General features: G+C 36.3%; 1 protein-coding gene across 1 annotated transcript; it reads right to left on the reverse strand.

Annotated features, from left to right (window-relative positions):
- Window positions 1-392: 392 nt before the first annotated feature.
- On the reverse strand, window positions 393-17,735 carry cabp7b (calcium binding protein 7b). The gene is made up of 5 exons (XM_041970123.1): window positions 16,837-17,735; window positions 1,866-2,009; window positions 1,668-1,780; window positions 962-1,109; window positions 393-852 (listed from the first exon to the last, which is right to left on the reverse strand). The coding sequence occupies exons 1-5, from the start codon at window positions 16,943-16,945 to the stop codon at window positions 725-727; spliced, it is 642 nt and encodes a 213-aa protein (XP_041826057.1). The 5' UTR covers window positions 16,946-17,735; the 3' UTR covers window positions 393-724.
- Between the last annotated feature and the right edge of the window lie 777 nt (window positions 17,736-18,512).

Genomic DNA, 18,512 nt, shown 5'->3' on the forward strand with positions numbered 1-18,512 from the left:
ATCCAACATTTGTTGAGCTCTTTCAGTCTGTTTCAAAGAACTCGCCCAGCCAAAACTGGCTGACCGACAGACTTACAATGTCATCCTTAAAGCTATGTTTTCTCCAGGTTTGTGTTTTGAATCATGTAGGTTGTTTTGTTAAGATGCAGAACCAAGATGATACCTAGCACAGTCTACTGAGCTGTAGTTTTGTAAAAATCTTGACACACTACAGTAAACAGACACGCAAAAGACGCAACATGCAGTGCTCAGTAACTTATTCTTATGGTTTAAAGTACTGATTTAGACTGAATACAATGTACCTGTAGCCTACTTTTGTATTGCTTTATTACTATCATTGGTTCTTTTTAATTTTGTGCATTCCAAATGTCCAGGTTTGCAAATCTACACTGAATGTTTTCTGACAGCACAGTTATTCTCACAGAACATGCTGTTCACTGAAGGGTTTAAATATTGAATTACATTCAGTTTTCTGGTCTTGTTTCATAGAAAACCTTTTTCTGATATTAATCAGCCCTTAAATGCCTTTCGTTCATTCTCATTTTTACCAACTCATGATGTGTTCACACACAGCCACCATGTGAAATTGTTGCATCAATTAAACTGACAAGCTCCGATGCATCATCAGCTGTGAAAAAAAGCACAAAAATGAAAATTTGGTTGACTCTTTTTTTTTTTCTTATAGTCTGTCCTTAGATCTCATTGTCTCCTGCTGGTAAGTTATTTACTTCATCCCTCTGCGGAGCATTTGATTTGCTGCAATAAGCATGACGCTGATGATAAATGCAATTGCGAAGGCACAAATCAGGCTTTTACGCACACACGTGTGCTTTTCCTGCTGTGTTGGGCTTGCTGTGGAGAGATATAGAAAACAAAAAAACACATTACCTCACCTGTGAGTCTGAACAAGGTTTAAACATGTCTGAATAAATAGGAATCAGTTCAAATCTCTGAAACGTACTGTCAATGTCCACATGAGACTCTGGGCTGTTCAGGTGGTTCTCCTCAGTCATAATGATGTTCTCAATGTCTTTCATAGTGAGGTGGTCACGGAAAGTATCGTACAGGAGTCTTTTAAGCTCATCCACAGTCAGTTTCTGCATGTCGCACTGGGAACAGAGCATACGTGGAGAAAGTTTTAATTAGCAGAGGAAAAACTTCTCCCTCAACATCCCCCAGCGATGCACATAAGCTGCAGGTCAGCAATAAATAGAAGAGCAGTTAATGAGCCTTTAAGCATTCAGCTTTGATAAAGCAACACAAACCTGAAACAAAATCAGCAGAATAAAGGAACATCCCATCTCTCAACTCATTTCCCAAATTCATAAAAGAGTTGCTGAATAAACAATTATGTTATAATTTGGAAAATTATGCTTTAGCAGTTTGAATTATTATTATTTTTTTTTTAATTTGCCATCACTACCTTCTATTCATCAGTGCTGCCACATTTACATGATATATTTGATAAATATAGCAGTTGATCTGCATTGTCCATTCCCAAAATAAACATAAGCTCAATATTTATTAATGATTGTAAAATTAAATGCATAATTATTATATACAAAGTGATATCTGTAGTTTGATAAGGCCATTTAAAAAAGGAATAATTGACCTGATGATGAATGAATAATGTTTTTTTTCATTGACTTAATAATGGTGACATCTACCTTCCAAAACACAGAATCAAAGTCTGCTCCGTGAAACTTATCAGGCATTCCAGCAGCAGAGAGTTTAGGACCAAGCAATGTGACAAACTCTTCAAAGCCAACCTGTCCATCACCTGATGAAACAGACATGAATGCAAACATCAACACAGAGCTTTGTCAGAATATATGCAGAAGAGAGCAAGAGAGAGTAAGACATACCATCCATGTCAAGTCTTTGGATGATAACCTCCAGCTCAACCTCATTGGGCATGTAGCCCAGTGAACGCATGGCCATCCCCAGCTCCTGCTTTGAGATAAAACCATTCCCATCCCTGTCAAATACTTTAAAAGCCTCACGAATCTCTGTGGAGAGGAAGGAGACATAGAACAAGCATGTTTATATAGTGTTATCATTTTGCTCAGTTGAACATGTTGGTGTGAAATATGTGAGTAGAGTTTATGTGAAGAGTTGAAAGTAGCTCATAGCAGCTTATGGATGTGTTTGTGGAGAATTTCAAACAGTTACTCTTGGTCATAGCTTAGAAAGTATAATCCCTCTTTCTTAGATGTTTATGTTCTGAGGCGTAGCTGAATCTAAATGTTTGAAGGATGAGTGAGAGAAATTCACAACTTTTTTTATGAGCCACCATCCTTCACTGCAGGGTTTATTTCTAATAATTCCCACATACATCATGGTGCTGCTGATCATGCTCACCAGTGTGCAAAAACATAGATGTAACTTATGCCTTATTTGCTCCTGATTTGGTATCATCTGACATTTTAGGTTCTTATTCTAGATACAATCTTATTATGTGGATTTTTGTTAGAATGAGACAAAGAAGTTTAACCATATCATGTTATTTAAATAATAATTATAATAATAATGAACAATGTTTTAAAAAAGAAATACACTGGATTACTGTTCTGAGCAACAGAGGAAGCAGCAAGGATTGAGATATATGGATTGTAGTTTAATGTTTTATAACTATTGATAGAGATCCTGAGCATGCCTTGGGTGGTGGGCAACAGGGGAAAGGAAAAACTCTTTTAACAGGAAGGAAAGCTTAAAGCAGGACCAGCCATCTACCTCGAATATTTGGGGGCCAATTTGGGCAAACAAACCACAAACATTAGTATTTGGCTCCTGTCATCACTCTGTGTCTCAGTATTCTATTTGAAGTAGGAAAAAGGAGCAGTTGTGCATTGAAAGCAGAAACATCAGTGCTTTTATTCATGCAGAATCAAAGATTCAAAGACAAGTCTTTGGATAAATCAAGAAATAACATGAAATGATATCACTTGCACATCAATATATAAATCAGTAAATTAACCTGCAGCGGGCATGACCTTAATAATTTATTGGAAATAAAAAAAAAACTTCAGTAAAATGTGAAACCAATGCGAGATCCATCCTTCTATGACACTATACACCACTATGAGCTATAACCTTCATCTTTCTTTTTCACCCATTCATATTCTTTTTAAGACTTTTACATCTATAGCATGCTTCAGTTAAACTGTGGTTATGTAAATTGATTCTGCTGTAGAGACCTAACTTACATGCACTCATATGACTTTGCAAACACAATTTGCATGCAAGCGCACACGCAGACAAGCACTGGTGATTTCTCTTGTGTACATGAATCACTGTAGATTATAAGTGATAGATTGTAGATTGTAGTGTAACTGGTCTGTAATCATATACTGAAAAAAAAAAAAAAATACAAGAGGAGAGTAAATTGAGGTCCTTCTGGTCAAGAGACACAGTCTTTACCATAACCTGACATGCCTGACCACAGCCTATTTGTCTAAATTACAGCCAGCAGTGCTTCCTTAGTTTTATTATCTTCTCTCAGCACCATCTTTGATTCGGTGTCATGACCTCTGGTGCCAGTGACAAATAATGAATTCACTGAACCAGCTGAGCAGTGGCTGGACTACTGATAGCTTTCCTTGAGAGGATTAGGGGGAAAAAAGGATACAAGTGTTTACTATCCTGTAAAATAAAAGATTAATTTAGCCTAGAACTAAAATAATGCATAAACAATGTATAAATTCCTTTAATAAAACTAAAAAATATATTTATAGAGAACAGCCAAATGCGAAAAATAAGCTTTAATTCTGTGTGGTGAAAACATTAAACACACTCAGCTTTGATTTTGCCCTTGATCTGAAAATCTAAGTAACCTTGTAGTGCTGCGAGGGTGCAACAGCTCAGTTATCTAAAGCCAAGGCCAGGTCACTTGCACTGCAAGTAATCACTGAATCTTAAAGAGAAAAATTGCATCAGCCTTTCCCCTCAAGCAGCAAGAAATCAAGGTCTAGATGACTAAACATTTTACATTTATCTCTGCAACTGCAGATAAGAAGAATTTGATTTCAGAAAGATACAGTAATACTAAGCCAATAATCACAATTAACGCAAAAATTATAACAATAACATACTGAATCTGCTTGAAGACGAATCAAGTTGAAGATCATTATTCTTCTATTGGTTCACTGTTTACTTCTCTGCCAGGAAAACTTTACATATGTACATTATATAATGTGTATATGCTGCAGCAGAAGTGTACATAGAACATCTTTTTCTTTTTTTTTCCATCACAGAAAAATCTGACCTTTTACAGTAAGTAAATCTGAACTTAATGCCTAACAGATCCTTCTGACCTTTCTGACCATCTGACAGTCTGATTCATGTTGGTTGTTGGTGCAGCTAAAAACATCCATCAGAATGGTTTGTGTCAAAAGCTGATGCCATTGCTGTATACTAGCAAAGTGTCGGTGTGACTTGAAGGAGCAGAAAAGTCACTAAAGCTCCAGTTCCTAAATTATATGGGAAATCCCCAGTCATGGATTTCAGGCCAAATGAACAGGAGACTAATATGACTTTCTAAGAAAGGTGATGTTGCATGCCATCCAAATTTCCTAAATGTCTAATTAAAAAAAAAAAAAAAACAGAAAAAAACAAACAAACAAACAAACAAACAAAAAAAAAACAACCAAACAAAAAAGTACTTAATATAGTATATTCGTTCATTATTATACCGCTTTGTCCATTAAAGGTGGCGGGGAAGCTGGACCCTAACCCAGCATTTAGCAGGTGAGAGGCAGGGTACACCTGTCAGGACAGGTCACCTGCCCACTGCAGGACAAACACAGCCACTCACTCCTAGGGAGAATTTTGAGTAGCTAATTACCCTAACATGCATGTCTTTGGATGGTGGGAGGAAGCTGGAGGACCAGGAGAGAATCCACGCATACACCACCGTGCAGCCCTAATGAATTCTGTGATCAATTACATGGATTTTCTTTCCTTCTTATTCCATCATTGAAGGAAATGACTTCTGTGTTTAAGTTGTTTAAGCTAATCTGAGTTTAAGTAACTAATATAATCTAATTTAACTTAAATTTGCATGGTAAATCTGCTTAGCTTTTAATTAAGAGGCTAAAACAGGTCTGTTGAGTAAAAATGTTGACTGTCAGTTTACCAACTAAGTATCATAACATGTTACCTATTTTGTGTTAAAATGAATATTTTTAAAGAAACCTCTGAAGATTTAATTATCAGATGTGAAGGTCTTTTTCTATCATTTGTTTTCAAGACAAAACCTAAACCACCCAATGGTTTGATTGTACGAACAAACTAGCCATCACTGTGTTGTAAGGACAAGTAGGTAAATCGAGAGAGAAAGCATATTTAGAAAAAAAAGCTATCAGTGAGGTTCTTTGTTCTTCTTTTAAAGGAAAAATATTCTCTTGTCTTTATAAAAGATGCTACAAGCATCAACAATGACCTTTTTAGGAGCCACCATGTTGACTTCGGTCACACCTAAACTCTGCCTGCAGCTGACAGCTGCCTCATGCCGACTGGTCAAAGCAAATGTGCCTTGTCTAGAATAAGGAAGCTTGAATCCTGATTATATGGATTTTCCTTTGATGACTATCTTGCAGATCTAATAAAAATCCATCTCCACTGCACTGTAAACTACTGTATTAAGTCCAGCAATATCTTACTGGTGGTTTGATTTCTAAATGAAAGTATCAGTACCCGTATCAATGAGTTAATAAGCTTTCCTGGCCCGTTGACTTATTGATTCACAGCCACAGGAGTTTCCTTGAATTTGCTGGGAATATTCTCGGTTAGAGTATAGCTTTGAAGGTGAACTACAAACAGCAATTACTTTTAAGATTTTTGATTTTGTATTTAATAGTTTGAATAGCATTGCATTTTCATTACCGGAAACAAGTTATTTTGACTAAAATATGATATAATCTCCTATTACAGCTTAGTCAACTGTTGAATGGGCATCTTATCTTTCCTATAAACTTGGATGGAGAGTGTGAGGTGTTTCTTTTTTCTTTGTTTTTTTTTATCTGTCTGAAATCTAATTTTTATTAGACTGGATGGTGCAAGGCGAGTGATGTACATGTCAGTACATCTTTTAAACTTTCCTGGCACTAGAAACCTTGGAGGAACTTAGGACTTTTCTGTGGTGGGACAAAATCTAAACTACACTTTATTATCTTATAACATCCCCCAAATGTCTTTTCTGTGGCCATAGGGGTATATGAAAGTTTAGGATTTTGGGGTTGGGGATGCATCTGTGATCATTCTTCTTGGAGTTGCTTTTATTATATAAATTGGTTTATCTCATATCCATTTTGTGCAAGATGCAGAAAATTTGCTTGGTTAGTTTCAGACTTTATGCCATTTTTATAATTTTGAAGCCTTTTTGATTCCACTGCTCATTTCTTTTTTTTAATCCAGTAACTCAGTTTATAAATCAGGAAATCACCATCAAAAGAAACACACCATAACTCCCTTCCATGATTGTTTGTGTTGCAGATTCGTTTGTCCATGAGTGCACATAAAATCCAAATTTTTTTTCTTTTGTTTGTTTACATAACTTAAATGCAAAAAGGCTTTGTTCATTTTCACTACACAAAATAGTCCAAAGTAATGTAGTTAAATCAAAGTTTGTCGGAATGAAATGAATCTGTAAAGTAAAAATGTATTGATTAATATTAAAATTAAAAATCTAAAAAATAGTTTTCACCAAGATTGCTATGAAGTCCCCTATTCATGATCCAATGCCACTAATTAGCTTTAGAAGTCTTCTTTAAGCCCAATGAGCCCTCAAAACAGGACAGGGTTTCACATCAGAAATTGGCGTGCCTTCAGTATCTGTCAGACGTGCTCAAGTCCAATCCTGGAGATCTACTATCCTGCAACTTTTAGTTACATCCCCTCTCCAACACATCTGAATCACACAATTGGCTAGTTATAAAGCCTCTGCAGAGCTGAATGGCACGTGGATGAGCAAATTCAGACATTTGATTCAGGTGTTTTAGAGAAGGGATACAAGCTGTAGGATGGCGGATCTCCTGGACCAGACTTGGGCAGCCCTGGTCGAAGTCATACACACCACAAAATGGAGAGCGTAATAGAAGAGCAGCTGGAAATGCAATAAGAAATAAAAACAGACAAAAAAGAGTATTTGTCATGATCTTGATTTTTGGTTTTGGTTTTTATGGTTTTGTTATGTCTGTTTCCTGTTTTATTTTATAGTTCCTTCCCTTGTGTATTCTGTTTTGCTTTCTGTTTCCTGTTCATTAGTTCACCTGGTTTGGTTTGTTCATTCACTCCCCTTTTTCATCATTAGTCCTTCTATGTATATATTTCCCCCTGCTTTCTTTTTTCACGTTGGCAGTCCATTGTAGTTATGTCATCTCACAGTCTCGCCTCAGTACTGTTTTGTTTTGTAAGCTTAGCTTTTTATTTATTAAAATTTTATTCTGCATCTGTTTGCATCCTGCCTTTTCATCTGCCTGCATTTGGGTCCTCATCCACGCCTCAACCCTGACAGAATTTGCAATTTGTCAGCAAGCTTCTTGAAGACTCTCCAAACTCAGATAAGAAAAAATCTAACATTTCTTACTGTCCTGAGTGAGAACACAATTCCAAAGTAAAGCACAGTAATGGCTCTGTCATTGATAGAAGCTAGGAGGAATTGAAAGAATGATGCATAGTGCTAAAAGGATTTTTCCCTGATGACTCTCCAAAGGGATTAATAAAGTATTTCTATTCTATTCTATTCTAAATCCAGGGAAAAAATTAACAAATGACTAGTATCAGTTTTTCAGATATTTAAGACTGTGATAGAAGTTTAACTTTCATCTCAGAAGTTTTACTCTTAAAGAGCATTCAAATGTCTCAGAATCTTCATGGTATTCACACTATGTTGATCACATGGCACAGACCTCACAAATCAACTTTTATTATAGGTTATGTTGCAACAAAGTAGAAATAAATGCTAACTTGTTTTTTTTTTTTTTATCTTTCTCCATGGTAACGTGGCCAACCAATGGATTAAGGAACCTTTTTGTTCTTTAAGGTTAAGCTTCCCTACAGCATAACTCAAAAATATGTTAATAATTAGTTGCTAATAACTCCATAGCTACTTTAGCATTAGTTTTTACTGAATATCACTTGTAAGTGCTCAAGTTGTGTTAGTCCAATAATTGCTTGGCAGAACACGGTGGCAAGCACAGATGCAGTGGCTTGTACCTCCTCGCTACATTGTACCTACAGTATGTGTAGTTTTTAGGCATTTTTGTGGTGTGCTGTGGCTCCGCGTGAGCACCCTCAATTTCACCTGGACACAAGGTGGGGCAGATCGACCCTGGCTGGGTCACCTGGGGGAGGAGGTCTGATTGTTGAATGGTCCGTATTTATATAAGACCTGAAACCCCCTGTGATCCCAGGTTACATCACTGATGATGCGTCCAGGGGGACCATAAGGTGTATCAAAGAACTGGTTTTTAGGTATTTTTGTGGTGCACTGTGGCCCCATGTGAGCACCCTCAGTTTCATTGTACCTCCACAGTGCAATGACAATAAAGGCTACCTTATCTTAATAGCTACTGATAAACAGACTAGTTAAACAGCAAAGATAACACAACAGGAAGTCCCTAAAGGAATAATATTAAAGATTCAAGGGACTCCTCTGCAAAAAACACAAACAACATTACACTTGAGGTACAACATATATCACCACAGAGAGCACCATACCCCTGATTGTCCAGTTCACTGGAAAAAAAACCTCTCCACCTTCACTAACGATCATGACACTGAGCAATACAATAATAGATTTGATACAGCAGGAGGTAGATGAAGAAGCCTCCCTTCTCCACAGGAAATGAACAGAAGAGAATAACAACAGACACTCCTCAGCATTTTAAGTTACTGCATGGACGTGGCTTCATTCAAGAGCCAACATATTATGTTAAATTTGTGATGATTTCTAACAGATTTTCAGTGTGACTCAAAACCCGATTTAGTTTTACTTTAATCTGTCCAGTCAAATTCACAAACTGAATATTCGTTTATTGGAGAGGGAGACTCAAGCTATCCTGCTAATTGCTCTTTTTGATCAAATGGGCCTTTTGTGTTGGTGAAAGAAGTAGCCAATTCCTTGGATGAAAGGAATGTAAAATAAAGCATTTCTCCTTTGTGGAAAAAAATAAAAATCTTTACATCTTTACCCTTTTATGACAACATCAGATTTCATATTCAGAGGTAAGGAGACAGAAAGTAACATGCTTTTTTTAAATATTTTAAAATTTATTTAATAAGGGACCACGTACAATGTCAAACATAAATGTTGCTACTTGATGCCTTTGTACCAGAGTTAGCCTTACAGCTGCAGTTCCCTGGCAGGACACACCATACAAATACCATTATGGTTACACCCGGTACCCAACCTGACACAAACACACACTCATTCAGCACCATAAGAAAATACAAAAGGTTAACATTTTGTGTGACATGAGTCAGTGGTTACAGATTTGGGTGGTTTTTAAAAACAGTTTCAGTTGAGATTTAAAACAGTTTATAGAGCTGCAGCTCTTCATATTGTCACTTAGTGGAATCTACTCCGTAGCACCTTTAACCCCTTATCAAGCGGGGTCACATGGCTGCAATGTTGTTGATTAGTAGTCATGTGCCGGGACCGGTACGTCTGCATCTTAAGGGGTTAAAAGAAAAGGCAGATTGTCCAAAAACCAGAAATATACATTACAGTTGTAGATGAAAGCTATTCTGGTGGATCTTACAGAACTAGCAGGGCGATAGCTGACAAAATCCAGTAAACATGCAAGGGCTTTTAGGATCTTATTAGACTCAAGTTTGAAAATAGTATAAAATTTTCTAAACGTTTCTGGACAGTCTTGCAATGATGGTACTGGAATAGCTACTGGAATTTTATTGATGTCTTACTTAAAAGTAACATGTTTGTTTTTAACTTTTTAATATAAAAAGGCTGCTTACTCAACATCTGTGATAGGATAGAAATATTCTGCTGGATGTGAGTCAGTTGTTTTTCATGTCATCAGTAAGAGTATAATGACAGCAATGAAACTCTTATTTCTGATAATAGAGGAAAAAACAATCATGTCAAATGTTGGTTATAGCTGAAACAACTCTACTATTGCTCTACAGCAAAGCAAAAACAGGTGGCTATATAATAGAAATGCTGTCATAATAATAACAATTTACAAACAAATAATGATACTTAATCATAACTATAAATTGCAACATAATTGTTCCAACCACTACAAAGAAAACTGTTATGCTGAGACCAAAGTATGCTCTGGGTAACATGAGGAAGAATTTATAAGTCTAAATTCGTAATTTGGTTTAAAAAAAAGTAAAAAGTAAAGATTAACAGAATTAGAGTTCAAACTTTGTACCATTATTCAGTTCATTCAATATCTTGACAAATGGTAAATGGACTGTACTTATATAACACTTTTCCAGTCAGCTTGGCCACTCAAAGCACTTTAACACTACATATCACATTCACCCATTCACACACACACACACATACACACACACACACCCTGATAGGCACATCGGGAGGCAACGTGTCATCTGCTTTTTGTTTTACATTTGCTTGTATATCCCACCTTGATTAAACAATTAGTTTGAAGAGACCCTTTTCTGATTGTAACAGTGAGCGATACTTGCAAATCAGTGGTCTGGTAGCTTTCTACGTGCCAAAGAATATCCTGATTAAACCCACTTAATTTTCTCCAATAACTGAGATTGTGGTGTCTCACTTTTATCTGAGGAAGTCATGTTTCTTCAAATGTTAAACTTGAAATATATCTGGACTCTTGTTCAAAAGAATTTCTAAAAACCTTCCTAATGCAACAAAAATGCACAAAGGAGGTGTTGACACAGATTTTCCATGTTGTTTTCTCACTTTTTAAACTAGTTAAATGCCATAATGCAATGAGACATGCTATGCAACCATTTATTGACTTACAAGAAAACATACACACGTAAAAAAAAAAAATCTAAATTGCTTCATATCACAGTTTTACTTCATTTCTATCTTTTTTGTAACTACAGATGTGTTGTGTATTTGCTGTGTACACAAAAAACAAACATGCAGTTTGAGACAAGAAGACAGGAAGAGGATGTTCCATAACCCCTGCAGCTAAAACAGCTACTGCTGTCAAAAACTATTTACAGTCACTACCTGCTGTGCTTTGTAGGCAGAGTTGAAATCATGTTTACAACTCACACGTCACATCTTCCTTCAGGGAAAATTATTTAACATCTGTTACTGTTTTGAATGACAAAAGACAGGCAAGCCAGATTGGGGTTTTTAGTTGGTGTTGTGTTGACTTGCCTGTGTGCTGTTTTGTTATGTTTAGCTGTATAGGAAATCTTCTATTCCTTGACAGATTTCCATGACAAAATATCAGCAGAGTGGAGCTATGAAATAGATGTAAATAATATAAATGCTGCTCTCTTGAGAATATGACATCTCCTCAAGTGGAACTGCTATGTGATATTAATCTGTCAATGTTTCTGTCATAGTTGTAAATTGATCCTATGGATAATATGAGCTGCAGCTGTTTTTAAACCTTAGTGACACAGCTTGGTAACACTGATAAAATTTAGATTTTTGTCTGGCAACCAGTCAAGTTTTCCTGAGTTGACATTTTCTTTGTGGCTTTGTTTGCTAACTCATTGTGATAAGGCGCCGTGGAGCAACAGACAAAGGGAAAGTCAGACACGTGTGTCTTTAACCAGACAGTAGACAAGTTAATGAAGGATGCTGCATGAGATGCCAAACTTGCAGATTCAAACACTTGATTTAGTCAGTTTGCAATTGGATACATGTAGTCCGTAAAATAACACAGCTGCATAGAAATGCAAAAATTTACTGTAAATGAAAATATTTGGATTAACCTTCATTAACGCACATATATATTTGTCTACTTTTAGTTTTGCTGCACTGCATTTGTAAGCCCAAAAGACAACAGCTTTGCATACAAAGTGGAAGATGGTCTACACTCCACTATAGCTCTTTATGTCTGGGGGATTCTCCTGCTGGCTGGGAACTATAAATATTGTTCATGTCCTCTGTCAGCAATGCACCAAGGAGTGATACAGGCTCACAGAGACCTCCAAGAGTATAAATGCTGGAAAGTCATGACTGCTCAGCTATAAAACGAGGGTCTTATCTATGTCAACATATGTGAGGTTACAGTGTTTGCCAGTTTAATCCAAGTTATGGGCCATGCTTAAGTCATTGTAATAATATAGTATTAAATTTATTTTTAATAAAATGATGTTCATTACAATTTGGTTAATGTACTGTGTGATATTTAATTCACAATATAAGTCTGACAACTGTCTAAGACCTTAGTGCTGAAATATATAAAGCACCGATCATTCCTTTGTATTTAAATGCAAAATAATAGATAGGATTTGTTAGACATGTGTCACCTATAGGTTTATCTAATACCTCTTAGTGTATAATGTACTTTTTATCACAAGTTGTATAAATTTCAGAGTATTATTATTCTGTAAAAATAAGAAATTTCACTGTACGTTAATCAAAGTATCATAGGTATATTCAGTTATTCCATTTGGTCACACTTAATGAACAGAACTTGGCAGTGGACCTGGCTTCTAATGTAGTGCTCATTAAATGGGGAGACACTTGGCACAGGATGGTGTCCACTTTCAGCAAGCAGAGTTCACACTACTGCATGGGGGAACTCCACCAGTTAAATGAGAAATTATATTTTTATTTAAATGAACTGCGTTCTTCCATTTAAAACAAATAGTCAAAAGGGTTCTCAGGGGCTTTTAAGAAACTTATGATGAATTAATGACCTTTTCACACCAGAAATATACAGTGTATACAGTGTATACAGAGTGCTTTTACCATCAGTACTTTCATTTCAAAGGAAGTACAACTAAATTGAATCAAGTTAATATGAAGAATTTTTAAAGCTCAATTATGTGTGTTTGCACTGACAGCTGCAATCACATTTATAGTTGTTTCAATATATATCAGCATTTATGACAAGTGCACAAGGACAAAGAAAAGGTCAGGAAGCCTTGCTGCTGACCCAGTCCACCTAGGCAACCATCTGCTCAAAAAACATCCCCTGGAAAGTGCAGGTCCATTAAGAGCTGTAAGTATTTCATCAGCCTCCCTAAAACTCACACAGTAAAGATAAAGTCCTCTCCAGTCTGTGCTTTACAGGAGTTTGTAATCCTCACTTCTTTCACTGCTGCTGATGGATTTTTTTAATGTTATACACAGAAATATTAAAGCAAATATTTAATTAGGTTAGGGTCAGTCTGTTGCTTATATGACATGTGATGCGAATAAAATGTCAGCTTGAATAAAGGCAAAGATCTTGAGACAGCAGGATTATGGGGAGTTTATGAAGTTTATGAAGCAACTGAGTTTTGAATATAGCACTGGAATAATAATTCATGATTTATTCATTTAAATCACTCAAATCAGAGTAGGCATTAATAGAGCCAGTAAATTATTCTGTGCCAATGGCCTCTGTTTAAATAATTAATGTCTCCCAATTATTTCCTGTCATGCAAGTTTTTTTGGTTTTGTTTTGTTTTCTTCATCAAAATTTTTAATGATGGTTTCTGGAGGTTCAACTGTTGCACACATCTCAAGAAATTAGATAATTCAGTGAGGTATCTGCTGTGTCATATAGAGAAAACAAAGCAGAAAAAGAAAAAAAAAATCCCAGAGATTAGCTCATTTAAATTAATATAATCCAGCATCCAGTGGTCATTCATATAAACGCAGGAAAATTCTGTGTTAGATTCATTTTATTGCTTTAAGAAGTTATAATTAATAAGTGACTTTGTCCCTAAGCCTTTTCCTAATCTAAGCACAATTCTGAATCAAAGTTTTGGGAGGTTGTTTTAAATAATCGTTTGATATTGTTCTAATACAATAAATTGTCAAAATACCATATATTGTTGCTTTATAATTTTGGAAAAGCAAACAGGCCTGGTGAGCCAAAGAGCATGACTCATCCTTCCCTGCCTGTGATTGCCTAACCTTGACCACAAGCACTCATAAAGCCTCATGCCTAAACCTAACCAACCAATCTAGTGTAAGTGATGAGTATTCACCACTCAGAGGCAGAAAAAGATTGAAGAACTTTTCTGACTGTGCTGCACAACAGAGGTAAATTTAAACTTAATGCTTACTAAAAAATGACTGGCATGCTCTGTATAAATTCATGTATGCCATACTACATGAATGGTTATCCCTTTCATTAGCTGACAATTTTGTTTCTGACCTAAAAGACTGGGAAAGTTTACTAATCCTTGTTCACTACGATTCCAATTTAAACCATATTTAATTTTTTCTGAACAGTGGAGAAGCTTGATTTCTATGAATAAGTAATGAACCGAGGTCCTGCTGCTGTTGACTTGTGCTCAGATGACTGATTTTTACACAGCTACAAGGTGATAAAACAGTATTATATTTTTTAAGAGCAACAGACCTACAACAAAACATGTGATGTCAGATGTTGGAGTTTATAAGAAAATAGATCTCTTATATTATGTAGTAACTAAATGGTGGTGCAGCATAACAAGGCCAAATTCACAACACCTTCATCTCCACTTGAAGCTAAAACTAACCTCTTTAATTTGTTTATCCGATGTGGTTTGTTTCACCCAGTGTCTATTGTGCGACATATCTCTTTGCAGAAGACGCAAGGTCCTTCTGTCCTTGTATTGTTTGTCAGTGTATTTCAGCATGTCTCTGCCACAATGTCACTGAAAACATTCCTGTTGATTTAATTGCACAGTCATTGTCTCTGTATACATTACTGATTTACATAAAAAAAAAGTCCCTGTAATTTATGTAAGTTATAATGATGGAGAGAATATGCCAGACTAAATTTGGAGAGTTAAAGAAACAAACATTTTTAAGTCACATCAAATTGGATGATTTTGGTGAATACTAATGCAAGATGATGAAAGGAGTTATTAGTGACCTGGGATACTGACCGAATCATAATGATCTGTATTACAATCAAATTATTATCTAACAGTGTCTTATTATTACTTTTGGAGGCTGTATATTATCTTGCTGTTGTATACAGCTGAATTGACTGACTAAATCATAGATGATTGTAAACCTGCCATATTACACAGGAGGTGTTGCGCACCTTGCATGGGAAGCGTTATTATCATAAATATGATTAGAGGAAAGTAATTATACAAGTTGAGCAATCGGGGGCACTTCTGCCCCACAATAATTAGAGATTTTGTGGAGGAAACTATATTTATGGGCTGGTTTTGTAGAGTTTGATGAAAAACAGGGCTATTTCTTGGGGAAACACTAGACTGCAGCACTGTTCGCACACCGAAAACATTTCTTCAGACAGCGCTGCTGCATTGTGTGCTTAGGTGGCACAGGAGTAGCGTAAAGGGCAAGTGGGAGTTTTCAGATTAACAACCTCAGACTCGCTGAAGCTGTGGAAGAGGTTAAACTAAAAGGCTCTCACTTCCCTCATCAACTACATGCAAAGTGCTCTTAAACACACTTTACCTGCCAACAGAGCTGCTCATTGACAAAAGGAGATCACTGCTTACTCTAAGGTGTGAGGCCATGTAAATGTAGTGGTGCATTACATGCTCAGTGAATTTTCCCTGGGTAAATACATTAATGGTTGAATGGTCTGTCTCACTGTGTTCTGAATAATTAATGATTCTCACTTACCTGTAAAGCTGTATCATCCCCGAAGGCACAACTTCTCTTGTAGCACACAATAGTCTCACTATTTTACAGTTCTAAGTTCTAATTCTTGGTTTTTCATCGACAAAATTTAAACTGGATTTTTGCTGTTTTGTTCTTTGTTTTGTCAATGTTGATAGTTGATTTTCAATGTCAGATTAGTGGCTCAAAGCAAGGGCAGGCAGCTACTTGTGGGGCTGGACAACCGACAGGCAGAGGAGGGGGAAATGGAATTCCCTTCACATAAAAGACTTTGTGATATAACATCTTATCTGATAAGTCTCTTTGTTGTAGTCTGCATGGCTTTGTTTCCAACACTGCTAACTGTGCCTTTTAATTGTAAAGACCATTTGCTAAAACAAAACCCCCATTCTTAACAGCTATGCACCACAATAGCAATCTATGCCCCAATGCACTGCTTTAGCTAACTATAAAGTATGACATTGTCAGCTGTTTTCAGTGACTGTTGAAATTCTGTACATCCAAGATTAAATTAAACAATCTTCAATTTGTTTAATTTAACTATTCATTTTTGATGTTATTGGTTTGTAAAAGATGTGATTTACTACTATACGTTACTTGTTCATCAAAATCCATTTTTGGACACATTTTAAGCAAGCTTCTTGCTGACTCTTTAGTCATTTATCATCAATCAAGCCCAGATGACTTACAGCCAGGTCAGGTGCAGTCATGTCTAACAGGTACCATGGATATGGAGCCCAGACATGTCTTTCAAAATGTAAGGTGTTTGCAACAGTTACTAGAAGATGGTTGTAAAATTTTTAATTGATCTACTCAGTTTTTAGCAGTTTGCCAGTGATTTTCAGGTCAATATATTTAAAATAAGAAAATTAAACGAGACCTCAGAGCAGAAAGCTTGTCATATATACTCCCTAAAACAAAAGAAAATTTAAGCTTTGACATTTTTCATGCAGTCATATTTGTGGGGAAAGCAACAGAAGTGTTCAGCGCCCGGAGCTCTCCGGGGTGCTGATTTCCTGCTGAACCTTTGCATATCTCAGGTGCAACAACTGTTCACATCACAACAGGTTGAAAACACAACCTAAACAACAAATCAAGCCAACAAAGCTCACCTTCCACCTCGTCCTCAGGCAGATTAATAGGAGTCCGGTAGGAGAGGACATCTGGGATAGTGCAAAGTCCCTTGTACATGAACCTGGTGGTCACAGCACGCACTGGCATTTCTGCGAGGGAAGAGCAGCAACTGTGTCGCGATCTTCATATAGCCTCGCTCTCCGGAGTTTTGACCGACCGCTGGCTACTGTCCTCGATATTTTAGAGAAAATATAAAACAGATGAAAATGGGGGTGGCAAAAAAAAAAAGAAGACAAACCTCCGCAAAGTTCACCACTCCTCTCGTTTATGATGTCTCCAATAATGCTGAAAATAGGAGCAAGATCTTAGACTGGGCGTGTTGAACCAAGACTGACTAAATTGCCTTTGGTTTCAATGCATAGCCTGTGGCAGCGTAATGTAAGAAAGACATGGAGCAAACACCGAATGCTATTTGATAAAAACGGAACAAAAACTTTTGCTTAATAGCTTGTTGAGCTACGCTCTGCATGTCCGCGGTGTTTTAGGCTTTAACAGTACCCACACGCTCATTTTCAAATCTAATCACATGAATCGATTAACGCTATTCTTGTACTGCTCTTGTATTTAAGCACTAAAATGATTTTAAAAATGCAAAACAAAAATCGTTAAAAGATTATTTCACCGTTGGTATTTCTGATTCCTGTTCCCCAGAGTCTGCTTCACTTTTCTTTCCCGTTTCGGCATTTTCCTAAAAAAGATAAACGAAAAAATTTCAAAAGCAAAATCGAGGAGGCTACTGTAAAGCAGCAGCGAGCTGATCATATCCAGTCAGCAGGGTGAGAATGACATCTAGCCACATGTTTTTATTTTTTTTTATTTCTTTTTCCTAAAGAGCAGTTTCAAGGGAATCCTGGGTGACCCCCGTTCATCAGACACAGACACGCTGTATAAGGCAGCAATCCTTCTCTCTCTAGATGTCTGCTCCAGCCACGTTTGTATGGAATGATAAGAATGCCAAAAAAAAAAAAAAAAAAAAAAAAAAAAAGAATAATGAAATTAATGAGGAAATATGCAGAGAAATACTTGTAAATATTTTAATACATTTTCATTTATTTATTTTCACATAATTTCATTATTTTATTTTTTGTTCATTTATTTGCCCCTATTCTTTTCCATTTCTTTTGTCCTTCTTTATTTCCCTATTCTTATTCTTATGTCAATCATCTGCTTTGGGGGGTAGTTTCTTGTCCACCTTAGAAGTCGATCCATATGATCATTTTTCATGAAATCACTAAGAGATTAACCAATTTGGTACTTAGGCTACAGACGGTTCAGATTGGTCAAAAGTTGGAAAGACAGGATCCTGTCAGTCAGGTCCAATGTGAATGACACTTCAGCTATTACATTGCTTAATTTTAGCCTAAAATAGTTTCAGGAACAGATCATTGTAGATGATTACAGTTAAATAAATAAAGGGTTGGTCCATTAGAGTAGTGGATGCAGCCTATTGATATCTGGACTGACAACATTAGACAGTGGTCTACAATTGTTTATATGGGCATCTTATCTGGAGAGCTTAAAGTTATTCTGTTTTTAACATTAGTTAGACATCAGAATATGTAAACTTTCATAGTAAACTTTGATTCATTTGACAGAAACTGCTTTTAATAACTTTAATAACAATCCACATTGGTATATAAAACACTAATCTAAT

Source organism: Melanotaenia boesemani, chromosome 19, assembly GCF_017639745.1.
Source record: "Melanotaenia boesemani isolate fMelBoe1 chromosome 19, fMelBoe1.pri, whole genome shotgun sequence".
Taxonomy (NCBI): domain Eukaryota; kingdom Metazoa; phylum Chordata; class Actinopteri; order Atheriniformes; family Melanotaeniidae; genus Melanotaenia; species Melanotaenia boesemani.

Excerpts from the sequence above, each read along its gene's own strand:
- cabp7b (XM_041970123.1), bottom strand. The coding sequence starts at position 16,945 with ATGCCAGTGCGTGCTGTGACCACCAGGTTCATGTACAAGGGACTTTGC. Across the intron at positions 1,781-1,865 it reads CCAAAGACTTGACATGGATG|GTGATGGACAGGTTGGCTTT; the intron begins GTATGTCTTACT and ends CTGTTTCATCAG. Across the intron at positions 1,110-1,667 it reads TTGATTCTGTGTTTTGGAAG|TGCGACATGCAGAAACTGAC; the intron begins GTAGATGTCACC and ends CTCTGTTCCCAG.